Source organism: Temnothorax longispinosus, chromosome 2 (assembly GCF_030848805.1).
Source record: "Temnothorax longispinosus isolate EJ_2023e chromosome 2, Tlon_JGU_v1, whole genome shotgun sequence".
NCBI lineage: Eukaryota > Metazoa > Arthropoda > Insecta > Hymenoptera > Formicidae > Temnothorax > Temnothorax longispinosus.
Window position 1 is genome coordinate 23945 of NC_092359.1, and position 20892 is coordinate 44836.

Consider the following 20892-nt stretch of genomic DNA (forward strand, 5'->3'; position numbering starts at 1 on the left):
AATGATGTAAAATAATATAACCATTCATTATAAAACACACACGTAAACAGTTTATTTTAATTTATTTTTTTCGTTTCTGAACATGAGATCGTCAAACGTGTATCATTATCAGAATCATCATCGTTCAAACATGTTTACTTCGTATAGCATTTGAAAATGTAATTTCACGCACGCGCGCGTGCGCGCGTGTCCCTATAGTCCTATTTACATAACATTAGAAACATTTAAATATCCAATTTTATTCCATTTTTGTCACACTCTTATACATTGCATAAAAAATAATAATTAACGAACAGTCATGTATTGCTAGAATAAACGGACAATGGATGCGCTCTCTCTCTCTCTCTCTCTCTCTCTCTCTCTCTCTCTCTCTCTCTTTCACACACACACACACACACGCAGATACACGCACGCACGCACGCACACACATACATACGGTTGTTGCACCGACATACAGGTCAGCATGACGGGTTGTCCATTCGTACAGGCGCGCATGGTCGTTCACAGCTGCAATGCGTAGGCTTCGGCACATTATAATCATTCACATATGTATAACGCGTCAAAGTAAATGCAGCTGTGAATGACTTTGTGAGCTTGCACGAATGAGCAACCCGTCATACTGACCTCTGTGTCGCTGCAACACCCGGTACATACTCTGAAAATTCGTTTAGCTAAACATCAAAATCTAAAAGAAAGAAAATTATCTTTTGCACAAAATATTTGGCTGCATCGAGACCAAATTGCGCCGTCTTCACAAGATTGCTTACTACATGCATATGGATTTACTCGTCCCTTTTCCTTCGCCGAAGAGAGAAGAATAAAAGGAAAAAGAGACGAGCACATCCGATCAATTCGCCAAGTATTACTTAATCACTTACATCTCTATTAATTAATTCATTTCTCGACTTAACTACTACATGTCCAGGTGGAGGTAAAGAGGAGTATACAGGACGGAGAGGGAAATAAAGAATGGAATGGAAGTAGAATGGAAACTCGATTCAATTCAAATACGCGTGATTAATCTCTGCCACGTCGAGCATGCGACTTGACACGCACAGATTACGGAGAAGAAATTACTTTGTAAGAAATTATTTATCAATCGATAGAAAAAGACCTGTTATCTGCTTTTTTTATAACTGTAAATCATATAATAGGATATTTCCTATGAAAATTTTGATAAACCGAGAAAAATACAAAATAGTTTCAAAAGAAGGTAAACTTTTCTTATCGCAGCTTTCGACGAATGCTATTATAATTACAAAGTTGTCAATCTTTCATCGACGCGTCGCTCGGCGTGACAGACAAGCGGCAAACTATTTCTGTTGCTTAAGAATTAATCTTTTCACTTTGAACACGATGCATATAGTTCCTTTTTCTTTTTCTCTTACAACTAGAAGGATAACATCACGAAAAAACCTAACCATTGAGCGAAACTCATTCAAGTCAATATGAAGTATTCAAGTACTTACACGCGTCGACGACATTTATACATATGTATATATGTATTATGTATATGTCATTCGTGAGAGACTAAAAAGGAAAAGAAACAATCGTGCAGAACAAAACGTGCCACTTTGCTCGTAAATGCGTACGTGAATTTTGGTTTGACCCCTTGTAAGCTCATTTTCTCGCTACGCATGCAAATGAATTTAATGGCACTGTTTATTAACTTTCGATGCCAAGTGGAATACGATTATCGTTCTTCGATTAGATGGACAATCAGTCAGTCGCCAACCATATATATATATATATATATATATCCAATATCGATTTCCATAACTTAATTCAATCATTAATTCAATTTAGATAGTTTCGATCATTAGATCATCAGGTCACGCTACACATACTTATGTCTGATTCCGAATAGAGGAAACAAATCATATCTTTTAATCACTATTTTTCAGCTTTTTTCCGAGGAAGCTATATAATCTTTAAATTATATATATTAATATGTATATAACATCTAAAAGTATTTTCCTATCATAAATTATAAATTGATTACTCGCAATTAACGATCGAATGTAAAATACAAAATGGAATTCAAAAAACAACGGTAACTTTTTACAATGCTCTTTGTAGAGCACAGATCTAGTTAATGGAAAATTATTATCCTATCTCTCCACTAATCTATTATTAAGAATAAAAAAAACTTGACAAATTAAATTGAAATTAAAGAATTCATACTAATGATTCATGATAATTTGAATGAATTCATAATAATTTTTACAAAAACTGGTCGAAAATCGATTAGAACGCGTTTACACCCTTCCTGTTCTTCGACCGTTGTCGACGACGCTCAAACTCGTCATATTCCAACATTTCCAAAAATATATTTTAAAATTACAATGCACGACTATGACCGGTATTCATAGTCATATTTAAGATCTGACTATGGCCTAGTTTACACCGATCTCTTGATACGCGTATTAAATAGTAAATAACTAGTAAATAAGTCTGATTATTGGCTGATTAGTTCAAATATACTGTTTGATACGCGTATCAAGAGATCGGTGTAAACTAGGCCTATGAATACTACTCTATGATATTAGATTAACTTTGCCTGAAGTGTTACTATATTAAAAGCAATATAGACAAATTGTTGAAGGCAAAAACAAATTGTATCCTTTACATTCGTGTCATCCGTATATGTATTAACGAGATAGTTCCGATCCGAGGACGAATATAAAGCAGATACTATTAAAAAGTTAACGCTTTTAATTTCCAGTTTATCACGAATCTTCGAATTGGCCCATTGAGAAATAAGGTTGCTTTTACCTTTTCGCAATTACTTTATAATCCTTTTATAATATTACGTATGCCATTTCCTTTCCGTTCTTCTCCTAAAAAATTGAACTTGTCGCGAGAAAAGGAGTCAAACCGAGCTGGTCGCGGCTGATTTTCAAAGCGCGGATGCAACCAACTCTCCACAGACACACTCGATTATCTTTGGTACATTTTTTGTCGTTCTTTTTCTTTTTTTTTTCTTTTTTTTTTTTTTTTTTTTTAAGGAGGTAGATAATATAGAATTGTCTTTCTCTCTATCGTATGAGAGCTCGACTTGTGGAACACGCACACGTAACATGTGCATCTCGTCTCGGCTTCGTGAAATTCCCGACCGAGGGGAGAATAATGACAAAGAATCGCTCCCTTTGAAATTAGCACGTTCGTGCGAATGATGGCTCGCCAAGCCAGATCTAAAAATAAAGATGCAAAAAGATTGTGGCGAGTAGAAAAATCGCTGGCACGTAGGAGCATTTTACAAGATAGTACGGTAGTTGGAAAACGTCGTGCGCGCGTGCGCTGTTTAATTCGTATGCAGTAATAACATATTATTTAAGTAATAGTTTCGATCGCGTGCATTTAGCATGAACGTCGACCAACTTTCGGATAATTATGCAGCGTTATCGCCGTAAATTATAACGCGTACGATATTGGCGATTGGGGACCGTTCGCGAAACCTATACTTATCGGTCATTGTAGACTCGTTTATGTAAATGCTATCGTACAAGTTTGAAAAACAATCGATCAGTAAATGATCGTACCGGTTCAACTCCGGCTCAACATTGAATAAACTTCGTAACTTCGGTACAAGATCAACGTGCCCACGGAAATATATATGTGTCTATAAATCTATGCTTATCTATATGATATGAAGCTTCGAAAGCTTGCTCGAACACCGCGAGATCTCGCCTCATCGATCGTCGCTGTATATACAATAATTGATAAAATAATATGTGTGTGTGTGTGTGTGTGTGTGTGTGTGTGTGTGTGTGTGTGTGTGTGTGTTCTACACCTTTTATACTTTCTTTCAGAAAGAGAGTGAGATACAAGCGACACCCGAACGTTTCATCGATATTTCGTGGCGGTGCGCGTGTCTCTCGTCAGAGAAAACTAGTGACAAATTTGTAGATATTAGTAGAAACATTAGCGAGCCACCATCCTCGGGATGCCTCTAGGTCTACCTCTAACAAAGTATCAATGCGCATGCGTGCATGGCATGCGTACGATAAACTCTTAAACTCGTAAAATAAGGATGTAGCTTTTTTCCGAAAGCTCTTAATTTTATACTTGGAAAAAACTTGATACAGTGAAGAGCGTTACACGCATTACTCTCCATTTCCTTCTCTTATATTACGATAACGAGTGCGACTACCGTCAAAAGAAAATTACGACAAAAAAAAAGAAACAAACTACGATATATAGCGGTATATAACACGGCCGTTTTCGTGCCAAGTATCATGCGAAAGTAATGTAAATCCGATGCACGTATGCGAAAATGGTCCGATTGGCGTGTGTCATACGGGTAAACAAATGTATAACGCACGAGGATCGAAAGTAATTTTTCGAAGACGCGAGCGATGTGCTTTCGGAAGTTTTATCGCGCGCCTACTACGATCTACCGAGAAACGCGCATAGAATCCCTTTAGAAATTGTCTCGTAGGAAAAAAAAATGCGACGAAAACAACGATGGCGCGCGTCTCATTCGGAATCAAATCGCTCTTTGATTCGTATCGGAGGAACTCGGATTCATCTTTCCGTACGAAAAAGAGGGAAATCCAAAGATCCTAAGGCGTGGATGCGCTATACGAGGTGCGCTATTATTAAAATTATTATTATTGGTGCTGAGTCTCGTCGTTTTCCTCCTGCGATACGGTGCTCGACCTGTTGGAACGCACGTCGAGATCCATTGCGAAGGGTTTCGTCGAGTTGCCGAGAAGCACCTGCGTGCTCTGGCCGTCGTCGATGCTCAACGAACACTCCAGCGAGCTGTCACTGAAAGTACAGAAACAGATTTCTACTCGTCACTAGCGCCTTCGCGGATCGTCTCGGGCTGGACACGTGGTTAGCTCGCTTTGACAATCGGTCAGCCGATTGGCATTACCTGACGATACTGGCACGGTCGACCGAGCTACCGCCAGTGGCCGGCGCCGTACAATTTTCGCCGTTGCACGGTCGCTCGCCATTGCTGCTGCAAGAGGAGGTTCTGGTACTGGTGCTGGTGGTGGCAGTAGCGGCGACAGCCGCTGCCACCGCCGCTACCTCTCGCATAGACGCCCGCCTAGACTCCTCATGGCACTCGCACTTGCACTCTTCCGGTTGCACGTAGCTATAACCACCGCTGATAGTCTTTGCAATCTCGTCCTCTGGGCCGCGCGGTATCGTCTGTATCCGTTTCGGTGCCTTTCGCTTCTCCGGTATTTCTTCAAAGTTGATCCAGTTGCTCAGCCGCGCTGCTGTTGCTGTTGTTGCTGCTGCTGCTGCTGCTGATGACGATGATGACGATGATGATGATGCTCTCGGTGGCAGTGGAGGTGGACTAGGTGATTTTCCTTGGTTGGTAGCGCCTTTGCGGCCGCCATCCGGCGGCACCTTGCCCGCAAATTCAGTGAACGTATTCGCTGTACTGGCGTATTGCCGACGTGGGCTCTTCAGCTTGAAACTATCCTCTCGCGGCAGAGATATCTTCATCCGTTCCACGCGCCGCTCGTCCAGCGATGTCTGCATCACAAACTCGTCGAGTAAAGTTGGATTTATCGGCGTCGTTGAGCGTGGTCTCTCGATTGGGATCGTCCTGATAAGAATCACGCATGATATGAATCACACATCATTAATATGACGTAAAAATTAAAACGTGTTAAGGACTTTCTAGAATAAGAACTGTCTTCTACGTACATATAATTTAATATTAATATAAATATTTAATTATAAAATAATTAAGACTCGATTAAATAATTTATTTTATATTGTACGCTTACACGTAATATCACATATGTACAATGTATCGTTCGTGATATGTCGAGATTTATAATTTTTCATTTGAAAGAATTTTACCTTACTTCCTGAAGTCGTTGTTTAACCGGTAAAATAGGTATAGCGACGCTCTTCTCCAATGGCAGAGTCGTCGGTACATATGGAAGATCCTCCTCGAAGCTCTCCTCGTAAAAGAGACCCTTTCGCTCGTCCGGTAGTTCCTCAGCCAGCTTCTCGACCTTATTACGAATAAACTCGATCTCCGAATCTTTCTCGGATTCAGAGCTATTGTGATCCAAATCGGATATCACACTGGGTGTTTTTACCAGACCTTCCTGTTCTAGCGACTTACTGATCTTGTCATCAAGGAGATCGAGTCTTTTAGTTTCTTGTACAGTTCGAGAAAGCTCTCCCGAGCTTATCTTTTTCTGTTGCATCCCTACATCATCGTTTATCTTCTCGGGTGATTCTGGCTGCTGCTGCTGCTGCTGCTGATTCTCTTTGCTTTTTCTCTTTGGCTTTATTATGTCCGGCTTTTTGCCAGTAGATTCTCTCGACAAACCACTGGACGACGTTCGCAAATCTATCGATTTAACTTCCGATTTAATCTCCAGTTTAATATCTGGTTTAACCGTAATCGATGACTTGGGTGGTGGCAGCGCCTCGACTATTTTGTTAGCCTGCGCGCTAATCTTCGAGTCTCTCAACTTGGAACTTTTCAGTATGTGCGAGTCTTTCAACTCGCTCTGCGGTGGCCGGTTATCTCTGCACGAGCTTTTGGATACGGTCTGCGTCGCCGTACGCGTTTCGATCTGCGCTTCAGTCCTAATTTTGGCGATCGACGACGACGGTGTCGGATGGTGCTCGATCGACACCTCTGTGATTATACTGCCCATATGCGGCCCTTCGGACTCGTACTCGTCCAGTAATTTGGTCGGCGTTTCCAACGGTATCGAGACGCTCTCCGACGGCAAGGCCTCCTCGTAGTTCCTGTCATCGGCATGCAGACTAATGAAGATTGAATCATCCTGACGCGTCCTTTCTTTCTCCGTGTTGAACGTAAACTCCACGTGACCGATACTCTCGAGAGACGGATGTTCGTCCCCACTGGCGACTTCGAGATCACACGAGGCCGCAATTGCTTCATCGTAGCTCTTCTTCCTCTCGCGTTTCTTAAACAAGCTCAGTGTAGACGAAAATACTCCCTTATTCTTCGAGTCCTTCTTCATGATTGAACCTTTGTCTATAGAGACTCTCTCGCGTGATTTTGAACGGCTCCTCAGACTCTCCGTAGTGTCTTTCAATTTCGATGTCAGACTTCGTCGTGGCTTTGTGCTAGGTGACGGTGATTCCGGGCTCAATACGCTGCCGCCGTCGGTTCTAGCCTATTTAAACACAAATATAATATAATTCAGTGACTTGATAATAAAAGATTAAATATTAGATTGGATAGATGGCAGGGTGTCATCGTCCCTCTATCAAAGTCTATGTTAAGTAAAGACTCTAAAAGTTTTTAGACAGGCGGTAAAATGTTCTCTGAATAAAAATACGCACTAAAGATGATTATGAATGGTACGTATTTCAATTAATAAGAATTATTTCAAAATTATCTAATATATCTTGCATTTTATTTTTAAAGCAAATACATACAATATAATACATAATCTTTTTCTTTTCCTTCTTTGATTACTAATATAATAAATCGCGAAATATTTTTCAAGATATTATTTATGTACCTTAAACAACGAGGCAAAGCTACTTTTTCTGGATACGGACGACGGACTGGGCGTTCGCGAGCCTTCAAGATCGCGAACTTTTTGATGTCTCGGTAATTTCGGACTTCCGGTGAGGCTACTCGTCGTAGGTGTCGTCTGCACAATCTCCTTAAAGTTTTGAGTCTTCTTTCTTTTGTCGTTGAAATCGAGTGTCACGGGTTTTTGAACTTCCTGGATTTGAACATTTGTTGATTGGTATTGCTGCTGATGTTGATGTTGATGTTGTTGTTGTTGTTGATGTTGCTGTTGCTGTTGCTGCTTGTGTTGTTGGTGCTGTTGTCGCGGTGCCGATCCTTGTTGTTCGCTCGATTTTTTGATGATCGGTACCTGCCCCCGCACACATATACACACACAATACGAGAGAAGAGCCAATATATTTATTCATTAGTCTCACATTCAAAAGTAAATATTTATTTAAATATTTTTATATATACAGGGTGTCTGGTATAATGACCGGACCACTTCTCGAGGGCAGGTTGAGCGGGTTAAACTGAATCTCAAAAAGTCTTTTACCGTTTTGTAAGTCTCTCACAATAATTAATGAGCGATTACGTAATAAAGATACGCGAATCCGAGTGCGTTCGCGCAATTCGACGAGGAGCAGCTTATTAGCGTTAACGTTGCTACTACGCGCGCGGCGAGGCATTGAGATTTAGAAAGAGCGCTGTGTAAATAACAACGGCTATATATACATAAGCGACATTCGTGCAGAACCATTGTTGTTTATAAAGCGTTCCTCCTAAAAAGAAAGAATTTGTCCTAAAAAAAAAGAAGAAAAAGAATTTTGTAACACTTTTGCGCTATTATCACGCTATCGTGTCTCATTGTAACGCTATTGATAAAATTTTCGATAAAATCCAGTTGAATAAAATCCCAATAGAATAATATAATCTTATATTTAAAAAATGGCGATTGTGGCGCAGAGAGTTGTGCGCTGCTCTAATGAGCCGAAGATCAAAGTTCAGGTCCGATCAAAATCGTCGGTTTTCGTTCGATTGCCACCTCTTAGAAAAGAGATAACACACCGAGAATATTTTGCCATAAACGTGTGTGTAGTACCCCTTTGTAACAGCCGTTCGGAATCGGCGTTAACGTGTGTAGGTCCCATACTATCCGATCCAGATATACGTGGGTCAGAGTATTATAGTAAGAGTCACGACGCGGACGCTCGTAATCGAGCAATATGTGACTATTGCATATAAAAAAAAATCTACGTCACGAGACTCGCAGACACCGCCTCGATATTTCTCGATAGAAAATATCAAGCGACTCTTGGAGAAGAAAAAAACAGGATCTTAAAAGACAGAGAGACCAACCTCTATATTAACTTTTTCCAGAAATCTTTTGGTGATTTCCACTTCCCGTTTGAAGATTTCCTTCCGCTCCTCACGACCGCGTCTTCTAGGCTTGTCCAACGGATCCGGCTTCAGATTGCCACCTACCATAGGCACTTTAATACTCTCGGGAATCAATGCCTTCGTGGTATCGGCCTCCCGCTTCAAGAGTATCTTCTCGAGATCATCGGTCTCCGGTTTCGATGGCTCTATTAGATTATCAGCCAGCGTCGGCTTGCTTCCGCAGAACGACGTCTCCAGTAGACACTTGTGAGGACTCGGGGATCTAAAGGAAACCGCAATGCACACATTTTTCGTCAACAAATAGTACATTTTACGCATTTTCCGTGTTGTATATGCTGTATGACTTTCGTTAGCAAAGCCTAATGGTTTCACTTTTCATCAGACAGACCGAGTGAGACGTCAAAGTAAATAATCAGGGACGTAAACTTTGTGTAAGTAATAAATGAGTAACTGGAGACTTGGCGTGCAAGGCAAATAAAGAAATCGATAAAATAGAGATCATAGAGCGGCAACCTCAAAGTAGATTTCTAAAAAAAGTATGGTGACTCTTCAAGAAGGAAATACATATTACCGCCAGCATCCAGCGCAAGCATGCAAGATAACGTGTGTATTCACATCTTTAATATTTTGCATTTCTTACCTGGAGGAAGTCACTGACATGACCGAGAGCTTCCCGGAGACGCCGGAGCCTTGACTGCCAACCGACGACAGTCTAGACGTTCTACCGCTAATGTTGAGCAAGCATATCTCCGAGCAGTTACTGTCCTTGCGTTCGCGATCTTGACCCAGCTGCTTGCCACTGTAATCCGATTGGGATCCGTCGGCCTCCTTCCGCTTTCGCCTTTTGGACTCCCGTTTGAGATCTTGCTCATGGACGGGATCCTGTAAATCCAGTTCCTCCGTAGAGGACCTGAGGTCTTGGGCGTCTTCCTTGTAGCCCAGGGTCAGCTTGCAACCGGACGGAGGATCCGCACCTAAAAATTCACAAGATCTCCATTTTTACACCGTTTCGTTCTTGAACAAGCGACGCGTTCCCCTCGAGATAACTTTCCGAGTCTATAATGTAGATTAAATCGGGCGTTTAAAATGTTACTCGGCCCTTCTTATATTTGGCTTCTCCGAATGTCCGCACAATCATCTCTAACATTTGAATAATTTGATTGAAATCTACGTCGCGTCCTCTCACGGTTTCTGCAAAATGTGTAAATGTAGCTGTATAATCGTTCAACTAATCGAATCTTCCATCCCCGACGTATGTATGTACATGGTGCGCTGCGAACGCTCGATACTCTTAAAACGTCGGGTCTTCAAGTTCAATTAAAAACTACATCTTTATTGAACTTAGCATTAGACGTGTGTGATATACCATATGATATTCTTCCATAGTTTTGATCTATCCCCACGTGTAGAGAAAATGAAGGATTTAATAGGATTAACAGCATCCCAATAAAATGCGTCAAAAGAAATCTATCCCGTACGTATAGTATAGTATATGAAGAGACCGACGTTCTCACTACTTGATACATTTTAATTGTATGTCATGTCACATAGAAAAGACTTTATTTCTTGTATTTTTAATTTGCAGCAATAGTTTGATAACAGCAACCTTTAGTGAGACATAAAGGAGAGAATTAACAGCGACATTTTGATCAGGATTCGAACGTAATAACGAAAGTATTATACAATATACGTAGAAGAGAATAGATAAGAAAATCGTGCCGGCAATGTGATCAAAGAAGGAATTTGGTGGGACTTTAATGCGTTTTAATTTGTGCAGCGTGTATATATCGTGCGAGAACCCATATAAATAATCAAGATCGGTACCATCGAACAGGCCATTTAGACTCCTGTAAGTTGAATCGATCAAGACCTTGACCTAATAAGGGATTCTTTTTCAGAAACTATTCGAAATATGTGCAACCTGTGCACGCAAAGCTCGCTTCTTACCCCGATAGGCTCTCGATTTAATGGCAATAGATGGATTTTCGTCTTAGATACCTACGGGTCATACGGGCCATACCGACCATACGGGTACTCGTTACCGCGTTGCTGCGTTACTATCGTTATTGCATTATGCCATGTTAAATATCGCAACCAAAGAAAAAAATGATTAAATAACAAAAATTTAAAAACAGATTCAAATAACAAACATTTATAATGCTCCTTTATTCAGACTGGCTCACTAATTATATACATATTTAGATGTAGACATCGGTCAAATTCATTTCACTCAAAGTTACGTCAATATCGCGTTAGCAAAGTTTTATGTGATGATATAATCGTGTCCGCTGAGCAAAGTGTGAAAAAATTGAAACGGAAACAAAACAGGATAATTTACAAGAAAGCAATCACCTGCGAGAAGCTCCCGGTCAGGCGACGAATCCCTGGAATTACTGTCCTCATGGTGCGAAGAACTGCTCGCTCTACTGATATCAATTCGCGGCGTGCTAGGCGTCTTGAGCGAACTACCAGGCGTTGCTGGCGTGGTGACCTCGACGATACCCGGCATTCGCCCTACCGCTACCGCCGTCGTCGCCGTCGCCGTCGCCGCTGCCGCTGCCGCTGCCGCTGCCGCCGATTCTCCCTGCATTCAAATTCGTTTCCTGGTTTGTCGTGGATCGTAGAGCACAGTCACACGGGGTTGATTGGTTGGTTGATGGGCTCAGGTCGAGGGCCGGCTTCTCGTGCAGTGATTCACAGAACTCACGGACGATCGAGAAGATTAATCTCCGAGATCGCACACGTACAAACATCGGGATTCAAGTCAAAAGAGGATCTCAGAAAGAGAGAGGGAGGGAGGAAGAGGGGGGGAGAGAGAGAGAGAGAGAGTCGATTTTGAGATAAACGATGAAGAGGAAATAGGACTCACGTTTTCCACTTCCTCGGATAAGTCTTCGAAAGATGCTATCGGCGCTGGTCCAAGCTTCTTTTGATGGACATTCGGCGGCAATCCTGACGCCATTTTTGAGCGCTCAGACCACGGTAATACTGAAAAAAAAAAAAAGAAATCAAACTCATACGATACTTGAAATTTTTCCCGACACGTTAATGGCTTTTACGCGAAACTTTTAACTTTGCGAAAGCGAAATCTTACTTCACGCAATCTTGAGAGCGCGTGAAAGAAGGTATACACACGTGGTCGTGTGTATAATCGCCAGCTCGGTTATTACGCTCTCATTCTTGCCGTTGTTATACGACAGTTCTCGAGTATTATGTAATAACACCAACAGGTGTATATCGTGTGACGCTCTTCGCCTGACGATTTTTCGCTTGATAAAGCTCGAGAAACTGTTTTGAAACGGTGCTTATATTAAATAATAAAGGCATTTAAACCGAATAAGTAACATTTACTTTGCCAGTCAATACGTATAACCTAATTAAGAAAGGCATTTGTGTTTGCCGTGATTTTTATTAAATAAAATTTGCGACACGTGTTATATACGATATTTATTTCTTCTTGCTTTGCCATTAATAAATATATCTAATATTAATAATCGTGCGTATTATTACTATTACATATTCACTCTATGTAATATTAAAAATTATTTATTAAAGAGAGTTACATCGTTCTGCACTTACTCTATATAAACTAATTGAAACAGGAGATTCATTTTCACGAGATCTCTTCCACGTCTTCAACGCGCTGGCGTTGCGTTTTAACGTTAAACATTGGCCAAAAATGAGCAAATCCATATTCAGCGTATAAATAATAAAAATTATGTCGCTGTTAGAAAAATCATTTATGCGCGTGCAAGCTGCGTTCGCGAATAATTATATAGTTGGTAGCGCTAATTAGAATGTTTAAGCGAGGAATGATTTTACGTATAAAACATGTAGGTACTGCACTATTCCCGATATCGCGCTCTCTAACATATAAAATGAACAAGAAAAATAATTCATTCGCGCTCGGTGATTGTTTAAAATTCGGCTCAAACCTCAAACGTTGTCTAACGAATCGTTGTGCGAAATCGCACAACTAGCGAGGCAAGACCGAAGCATGAAAAGTGATGCGATTGTAAAATAAACCGAAAGATTAGCCGCGAGTTTAACCGTACGTGTATACGTGCATGACCGCTGGGCGCTGACTGGTTGACTGACTATATAGTTATCCCTAACAATAAGTCAAACCGAGCGCGAAATTTTGCAGCGGCCGCGGTCAAGTGGGCAACAATTAAGATTCATGCGTCGACGCGCGCCGTACCTATTGATACGCGTACAAGTGATAGCAGTTATCACTCGTTTCATCATTTGCCCGCTGCACGTTCCAAGCCCATTCAGGACGTGTCCATTCCGGGGGTTACCGCGGTTAAGAGAAGGGAGGAACATGGATCGGTAGCGATTGAGCCACCATGAAGAATCGGACGATGATACAAATTGTTCGATTATATAATTAATAATAGATACGTGACAGATCGTTCGCGAAAAATCTAGTTGTTATAATATGAGTCATATATATCTCGCGGTATCTCTTGCGGCATCGTTATTTAAAATTAAAAGGTTGAGACTAACAATAAGCCTAAACGTAAGCAACACATTGCTTCCCTATAGCGTTAACGATGAGACTTTCCTTCGACGATCTTTTAAGATATTCTAAGCTCGATAACGAAGCGTTGCTCGTAAAAAGAAACATAAATGTATATCTTTCTACGTATAATAATAAATAAATAATTTGATTTACCGTAATGTTAGTCGGATTTCCACGCACAGTTGAAATCGATCGTCGGGATAAAATTTACGATAGAATGGGTTGTGGTTGAATGCGGGAATGCGACGCCGCGCCGCGATAAATTCACACAGAATTCGTACCTACTAATATATATTATAGATACGTTCACGGATCGGATCGAATGGCATCTTATAATATGTGATTGTAACGTAGCTCTTGTACCTGATGCATCTGGTAAGTACAGGCGTGTACGTTGTGCAGTCGCTAACAAGGCTCTTCTATTTATAGCACATCGCACCTTCGAAGCGCAAACGCGCGAGTCTACGCATCAAGATTTTCCTTACAATTAGTTCTAGGACATTCCCGAGAAAGATGTATCTTTGCACACAAGTCACGAGTCACAAAGTGACTTGCAGACTATTACGCACTATCATTTACTGCAATACGTACCACTTTTCAAGATATTTATGTAGTATGTAGATTGTTTACGAAGACTTACGGCCGAGCTTTTCATCGAGCTTCATCTCTCGTTTATGATTTTTATTTCGCAGAGATTGCAGAGATTGCAGAGAAAATATAATACCGATGAAATTTAGTTAGAAATTTAAAGAATAATAATCGTGAATGATAGCCCATAAAAAGCATTCTGTCGTTCTCGATCTATTATTTTTTTTTTTTTCCGATTTTCCCCGTGTCGCGGTATTGTTTAACCACGTTGGTACAAAAAAATTGCATGTCAATAAATGCAGAAATGAGACCTACATTCGACAACTTCTTTTTGTTGTATATATTAGTATATTGTATAAGCAGGCAAAGATAAAGAAAGAATCTCTCTTATGTAAAGTGTACAGTGTATGTGTATCTGGCGGTGTGGCGGTGATAAAAACGCGGCGCGTGCCATGAGGTTCATCTCTCGGACCGTCATGTCGGTGGCAAAGACTGACAATAGTGACACGTAGAGTAAGGTTCACGTCGTCGGTAAATGTGACGGTGCTCCTTACGTTACGTTTTTACACGCGATCACTCCTACCTACGTCGCCGTCGCGTCGCGTCGCGCTAATGATCGATTGCAACACGCGTACACAACGCTGCTCGATGTTAGAACACTTTGATGTTAGCGCGACGATATAAGTACATATATCTCTAACAATAAACGAAGAAAGAGAAATACGCGAGCAAGTGCATAAGTATGTGAGCAGCGTACCACGGTGCCACGCGTCGCGTCGCGTCGCGTCGCGTCGCACGATCTTGCGGGACGTGCTTTTTCATCTCTGTCATTCACATTATGTCCAACGCGTTAAATAATTTTATTCTCCATAAAAATTATGTGCTTTTTCATATACTGTTTTCACATATAGTTTTCATCATATTCAAGCATAACTATTTAATCTTTTAGAGAGAAAGGTGGATGAAACGATAGTGACATCACATCTTCTCGCTGCTCGCTGTCATTCCTAGCTTTGCTCTTTTGCATTTGTAGTAAAAGTAAATAGAAAGATGGGAAGAAAATGCAAAAGAGAGAGAGAGAGAGAGAGAGTTACACGTTGCAGGATTTTGAATAGTAAATCTCGCGGGGCACTTGTTCTACTGTTCCACAGAATAATAATTTCTTTGCGAAAAATTGTATGTATTTCACGAGATAAGGCACGGCTGCACCCGGGCCACCCTCGAGTGAGGGACGTGAGGGTGGCGAGTGGCGACTGGGGCGAGCCTTCTACTATTCTACTCGAAAGAGAAAACGATCGAAAGATTGCTTCTACGTCTATAAGCGCGCAAATGACGTTTGCGTTTATTTGCGACAGTGATACAGATACAGAAGCGAGAATATAGACGCGAGAAAGAGAGAATAGGTACGCGCGCGCGAGACGTGTAAAATCGTTTATCGCGTGACAGAGCGACAACAGCGGCCACTCGACTTGTCGAAATTTACTTTGGTTTCTCACACGATCGTTATGTCGTTATGTCACATATTGCACTCACTGAAGAAAGCTCATCGGAGTTGGCGTCTCGCATTGCCACCACTGCAAAGCACTGTTGCGATTATATGTATATCGCGTTACGCACCAGCACCAGCACCAGCACCAGCACCGTCCGTTTCCACGTCCTCTTGGCCGATTTCTCGCTACACTCGTCACTGACGCGCGTGCCATGCATGTCGTCGAGATCGAGCCCTCGTCGAGCCTTCATCGCCGAATCGTTCTCGCCTCCGCCTTCGAAAAGAAGCTCGCTCTCGGGTTGCGTTTCCGGAGGCGGCGAGAGCGTCAGGGCGAAAAAGCGGGACAGTCGCGCGCGACCGCCCTCCCCGACACGCCGCCAACACCAACCACCCCCGACGCCCTACTTTCCTCTCCGTCCTCTCCGTCCTCTCCGTCCTCTCCTCAGCGACCTCAGCTCAGCCTCGGCGCCCTCGGCGAGGCGAGAGCGCACTTGCGCTCGCGCTCGCGCTTCTTCTCGGACCTCGGGCCTCGGATGCACACGCAGCACACGCATGTACGTAGTGCATACGTACCCGGCCGCGCGCGACTCTCGACAAAACCGGTACTTACCCTAGTCTGATGTCCTCCATTGCCGCAGCTATCGGCCAACACCGATCGATCCCCTTTTCCAGCTACTCCATTTCTCTATTCTCCCCTCGTGTGTGTCAGGCTCTCGCTCTCCCTCTCCCTCTCTCTCTCGGCCTGGGCCCACGGCGACCACGACGTCCACGACTCGCTGTTTTACAGCGTGACACCCCCGCGCCTTGACGGCTCACATCTTGACCCGCGATCCGTGCCAACACTGCCAACTGTGCTCCTTTAAGGAGACGCGCTCTCTGGCTGCTCTCTGACCTCTCTGTCCATGGCACGCACCACGAGTCCACGACCCACGACGACGACGTCGACGACTCGCGTGCTCGCGTCCTACTCAGTACGCAATCCTACTCGTGCTCGAGCCGCTCGAGCGACAAGTCGCGCGTCGCGCTGGTCGCGCACGCTCATCGCTCGTGCTTCGTGTTCCTTGCCCTTGCAGGGGTGTGCTTAGACTGCTTAGCTCATACTCTCACACTGCAACCGCAAGGGATGCCGGATATGATTCGGAAGAAAATGAAAATACGAATACGCGCAATACTCTACGTCCACAGCTACACCCTAGACCTATCAAACTTTACACGTCGTCATTTAGATTTAAATTTATTCTTATATAATATTTCAAGACCGTCTGAAGAAGATGCTGACAATACCGACCTAGGACCTAGGACTCTAGTTCGGACATGAACCATAGCACGGACACGAACCATGTCATGTATCGTTACCGAGCGAAAGGGACGTAGACACGTAGTTGCAATGACGTCCACTTTCTCAGGGGGCAGGCTGAAAATGTGACACTTCCGCCTCCGCCAGCTTCAGAAAGATTAAAGAGATGGCGGTGGATGGCGGCTGGTTAAGGTTAAGATAAGAAAGACGTAAACAGTACGCGGGTCGCGGGTCGCGGGTCAATGAACTGTCAGAGTGTCAGGTCAGAGAGTCAGAGTCAGTGTCGGTGGCGTGGCGTAGTGCTCGACGCTCGCCGTGCTCTCGTACTGTCGTACTGCGCTGTAGCTGTAGTGCGCGTGGTGCATACACGTGTGTGTATATATAATATATATGTGTATAACTGCACGGACAACGTCCACTACGACTGCGATCTCAACGATCGAGAATCGCCGGTGATGGTGATAGCCGGGTGTATGCCGTATATGTATGGTTGAGGTTGAGCGCGCGTGTAAACGTTTCTCGTTCACCTGCGCTGTCACGCTGCTAAAGCTAAACTCGAACGATTCACGCGACGCTCCGGCTCCATCCGGCTCCTCGTCGGCGTCGCTCGGCCCGGTACTCCCGACTCCCGGGCCGTGACAACTGCTGGCAACCGCGGCACAAGAGTTTTGCCCACGCACGCAACATTGTAATATCGTATGCCTGCCTTTTGTAATACACGCTAATAGAGATACCTAATCGAGATACCCACGCCGCGCCGCGCCGGCAGCCGAGATGCAGTGGCCCTCGCTCAGCGTTATTCTTTCCGAGATATTTCTGGCGTATATCGTCTACTCGATATACACGCTGTCGCTGCTGTTCGTGTCGCCGGCCTGCGAGGATGGCAAGCCGTGTCTCGAGTCGTACCTGAGCGAACGGCCGCAGTTGGATCTATACATGTACAGCTCCATCAGGAGAAATCCCGCCAGCAGAGACGTCGACCTCGTATACTCGGGGCAAAACTTTGCGTACGATCAAACGCAAACCATGTAAGCATTTCCGCGTCATTTAGTCGGGCTGTCATAGTCTCCCTTTGAGCATCCATCCCTCGATCAACGGTTGACCTTCTTGGGCAGCTTGGGCTATCGCTCTCGCCAGTCTCTCGCCTGTCTCGCCTTCCTTTCCTCTTGTCCTCTCTGCTCTGACCAGCTCGGACAAGCTCTGAAGAAGTAGGATGCCAGAGGGAGAAAGAGAGAGAGAGAGAATCGAAATGGTCTGACAATGAGCGAGAGACCGCCCGCGCCGCCGCTCATATGAATTGACCAACTTTTTTTTCTTGCAGTCCAGTGACCCTGACCGTACCAGGCGACACACGGCGAAATGGAACATTGTTCTTACATATATTATTGACACCTCCCTCCGTAAAACGGAGCAGGACGTTTGTTGATTTGCAAAAAGTAATGTGATACGTAATATTATGAAATATATATATATATATATATATATATATATATATGCTCTACATTACGTACGTCCATCTTTACAGGATATATTTACCTCGTATACCGCTATTAAAATGACACAATACGTAGTACCTGAGGCAGAAGCGTTCAAGTTGTTAGGCGACAAGAGCCATGGCCATGGTACGAAAAAAGTTACGAGCCAGATTATCGTACGTCCAGTCTCACACGTGAAAAGTCGCGTGACTTTTACAATAATGACGGACAACGTTATGCTTCCTATATACGGCATGCCTGCCGAGCTCGTCAACCACATCAAGTACATAAATTTTAATATATCTTGACCGCGTACGCATAACGCGCGCAAGTGTTAAAGACCGACGTCATCACCTTGCTTGTTTGTTGCAGAATAATTGGCAAACGGACATTCTTGCCGATTGTAACGTGCGACTTTTTACAAACGCGACATCGGGACCTTAAGCGAATTACCCCGCAAAATTATACGACGAACGTCGCGGTAGAATATTCGCCTGTGTCGCTAGGAAAATTAAGATTGGTGCTGCACGTGCAGGCGACCATGGAGAATCTGAGGAATCTCGGCTTCTCCGACAAAGACATCGATGAAGTAAAGGGCATCTTTGCTGACACCAACGTCTACTTATTGGGTGGTACATTCTTCATCGCGGCTGTACACGTGAGTAGGACAAGTACGGCGTGTTACGTGCGTCGCGAAAACCGCAAAAGATATGAGAGAGGGGAAAGAAAAGAAAGAGAAAGGACAGCGCCAATCTTACGTGTTACAGTTGTTGTTTGATTTTCTTGCTATTAAAAATGATGTCAGTTTTTGGCGGAAGAAGAGTAATCTCATAGGCCTCAGCAAATGGACCGTGGTATGGCGTGCGTTCAGTCAGACGGTCATTTTCCTTTATCTTTGCGACGAAGGTTCTTCCTTGCTCGTTCTCATTCCGACCGGTATCAGCACTGTTATCGAGGTGCGTATACATGTTACGGTACATATGTGGCGTATATTAATTTATATCAGCATGGTTATCAGGTTATCACCGATCGTGTAATGCGTAACGTTTTTTTTTTTTTTTTTTTTAGCTGTGGAAATTAAAAAAGATGTCGAGAGTGGACGTGATTAGCAGCGGTAGCATTTTGCCGAGAATACGATTTAAAACTGACTGCATTGACGCAGCCGAGGTGAAAACTAGAGAGTTTGATGCTGAGAGTATGCGTTATCTAAGTTACTTGTTATATCCGTTAGTTATCATTGGTGCAATCTACTCGTTACTTTATCAGCCGCACAAAAGGTAAACAACCACTTTTCTCTAAAACGAAAAATATATACGTACGAAATAATCATTTATATCTTGGAGATAGAAATAAATCGTGAATTAAATTGTTTTGAGTTACAGCTGGTATTCATGGAGCATAAATTCCTTAGTGAATGGAGTTTACGCATTTGGATTCCTCTTTATGCTACCGCAGTTGTTCGTTAATTATAAATTGAAATCCGTGGCGCATCTGCCATGGAGGGCGTTCATGTACAAGGCATTTAACACTTTCATCGACGACGTGTTTGCTTTCATTATAACGATGCCGACAGCGCACAGAATAGCGTGTTTCAGAGATGACGCCGTTTTTCTGATTTATCTGTATCAAAGATGGTAAGAGAATTTATTCGTTCAACGTGAAATTCATGCCGAGTGCCGCTGAACGTTCGCGATTTACGTTAAACGATGGAGATTAGATCGTAATGAAATGGAGAAATGGTTCGGGCATCGACTTTTGATAATGCCCATATCGGCCCATATGTCTTCCGATCGAAATGATTTGCTTCGGGGACACGTAAATTCAATTTTCGTGACGTGGTGCTCAAATATCTACAAATATCTACATTCGAGATCAACTTGCGAATAGATTTACCAAACTGGATAACTCTCTCAAACGGTTCTTTCTCCTAACGGAGTTTTCTACCTGAAGGCAAGCACAATTCAAAAAAATGTGTTTTTTCTGTCCTCTCGGGTTTTCATTATTTTTACCTGACCATTGTGATCTGAAGCGAAAACAGCTACGTCATCAATTCTTTTCTTGGAAGGACCTAAACCTAAACCTATCTCCATCGTTCGAAAATTTGTCATTCCTCATTGCTACTTGCTACTTGTTCAGTGGTATTCGCCGTGAGCGGCACGTCGCGTTACGGCCTTTCCATCCGAAGCGTCTGACGTATGTATCGATCAATATTTTAGAACGTAAAAAAAAAGTTTGTCAACACTGTCCACAGGTTATACCCGGTGGATAAATCACGTGTGGATACTGATACGATTACAGAAGAAGCTGTCGATTTCGGCAACAATACGAACAAAAAAACAAATTAACCATTCCTATTGTTTACTGTTATTGTTTGTCTTCGTTACCTAGAACTTGAAACTTTCGTAATATCATGTTGAAGCGTTATTACGTGCTGGCAAACAGTATTTATATCGCTAATGTGAAAATTTAACTAATATACGCATACAATTGTTACGAAAAATATATCTTATTTTCTTTTTATCACCTAGAGAGTACCGTTGTAATTTTTTTTTATTTTTATTTTTCTTTTTAACGATCCGACAACGGATCTTGCAATTCACGTATAATCGCGATGCGATAATATTATCTATAATG

General features: G+C 42.8%; 2 protein-coding genes across 7 annotated transcripts; one reads left to right on the forward strand and one right to left on the reverse strand.

Moving 5' to 3' along the window:
* Positions 1 to 45: 45 nt before the first annotated feature.
* On the reverse strand, positions 46 to 16667 carry LOC139808166 (uncharacterized). Of its 6 annotated transcripts, none has more exons than XM_071769833.1 (9): positions 16097 to 16653; positions 11754 to 11872; positions 11237 to 11468; positions 9525 to 9858; positions 8843 to 9146; positions 7488 to 7853; positions 5833 to 7136; positions 4883 to 5572; positions 46 to 4773 (listed from the first exon to the last, which is right to left on the reverse strand). In XM_071769833.1, exons 2-9 carry the CDS (start codon positions 11844 to 11846, stop codon positions 4614 to 4616), a joined length of 3483 nt encoding a protein of 1160 aa, XP_071625934.1. In that variant the 5' UTR covers positions 11847 to 11872; positions 16097 to 16653; the 3' UTR covers positions 46 to 4613. The 6 variants fall into 6 exon arrangements, with proteins under 6 accessions (XP_071625934.1, XP_071625936.1, XP_071625935.1 ...); XM_071769835.1 differs by lacking the exon at positions 16097 to 16653 and adding an exon at positions 15615 to 15979; XM_071769834.1 differs by lacking the exon at positions 16097 to 16653 and adding an exon at positions 15531 to 15979.
* A 312-nt stretch (positions 16668 to 16979) lies between these two features.
* On the forward strand, positions 16980 to 20826 carry LOC139808170 (lipid scramblase CLPTM1L). The gene is made up of 8 exons (XM_071769845.1): positions 16980 to 17811; positions 18105 to 18219; positions 18309 to 18541; positions 18631 to 18916; positions 19026 to 19214; positions 19327 to 19535; positions 19641 to 19892; positions 20510 to 20826. Exons 1-8 carry the CDS (start codon positions 17558 to 17560, stop codon positions 20601 to 20603), a joined length of 1632 nt encoding a protein of 543 aa, XP_071625946.1. The 5' UTR covers positions 16980 to 17557; the 3' UTR covers positions 20604 to 20826.
* The last annotated feature ends 66 nt before the right edge of the window (positions 20827 to 20892 follow it).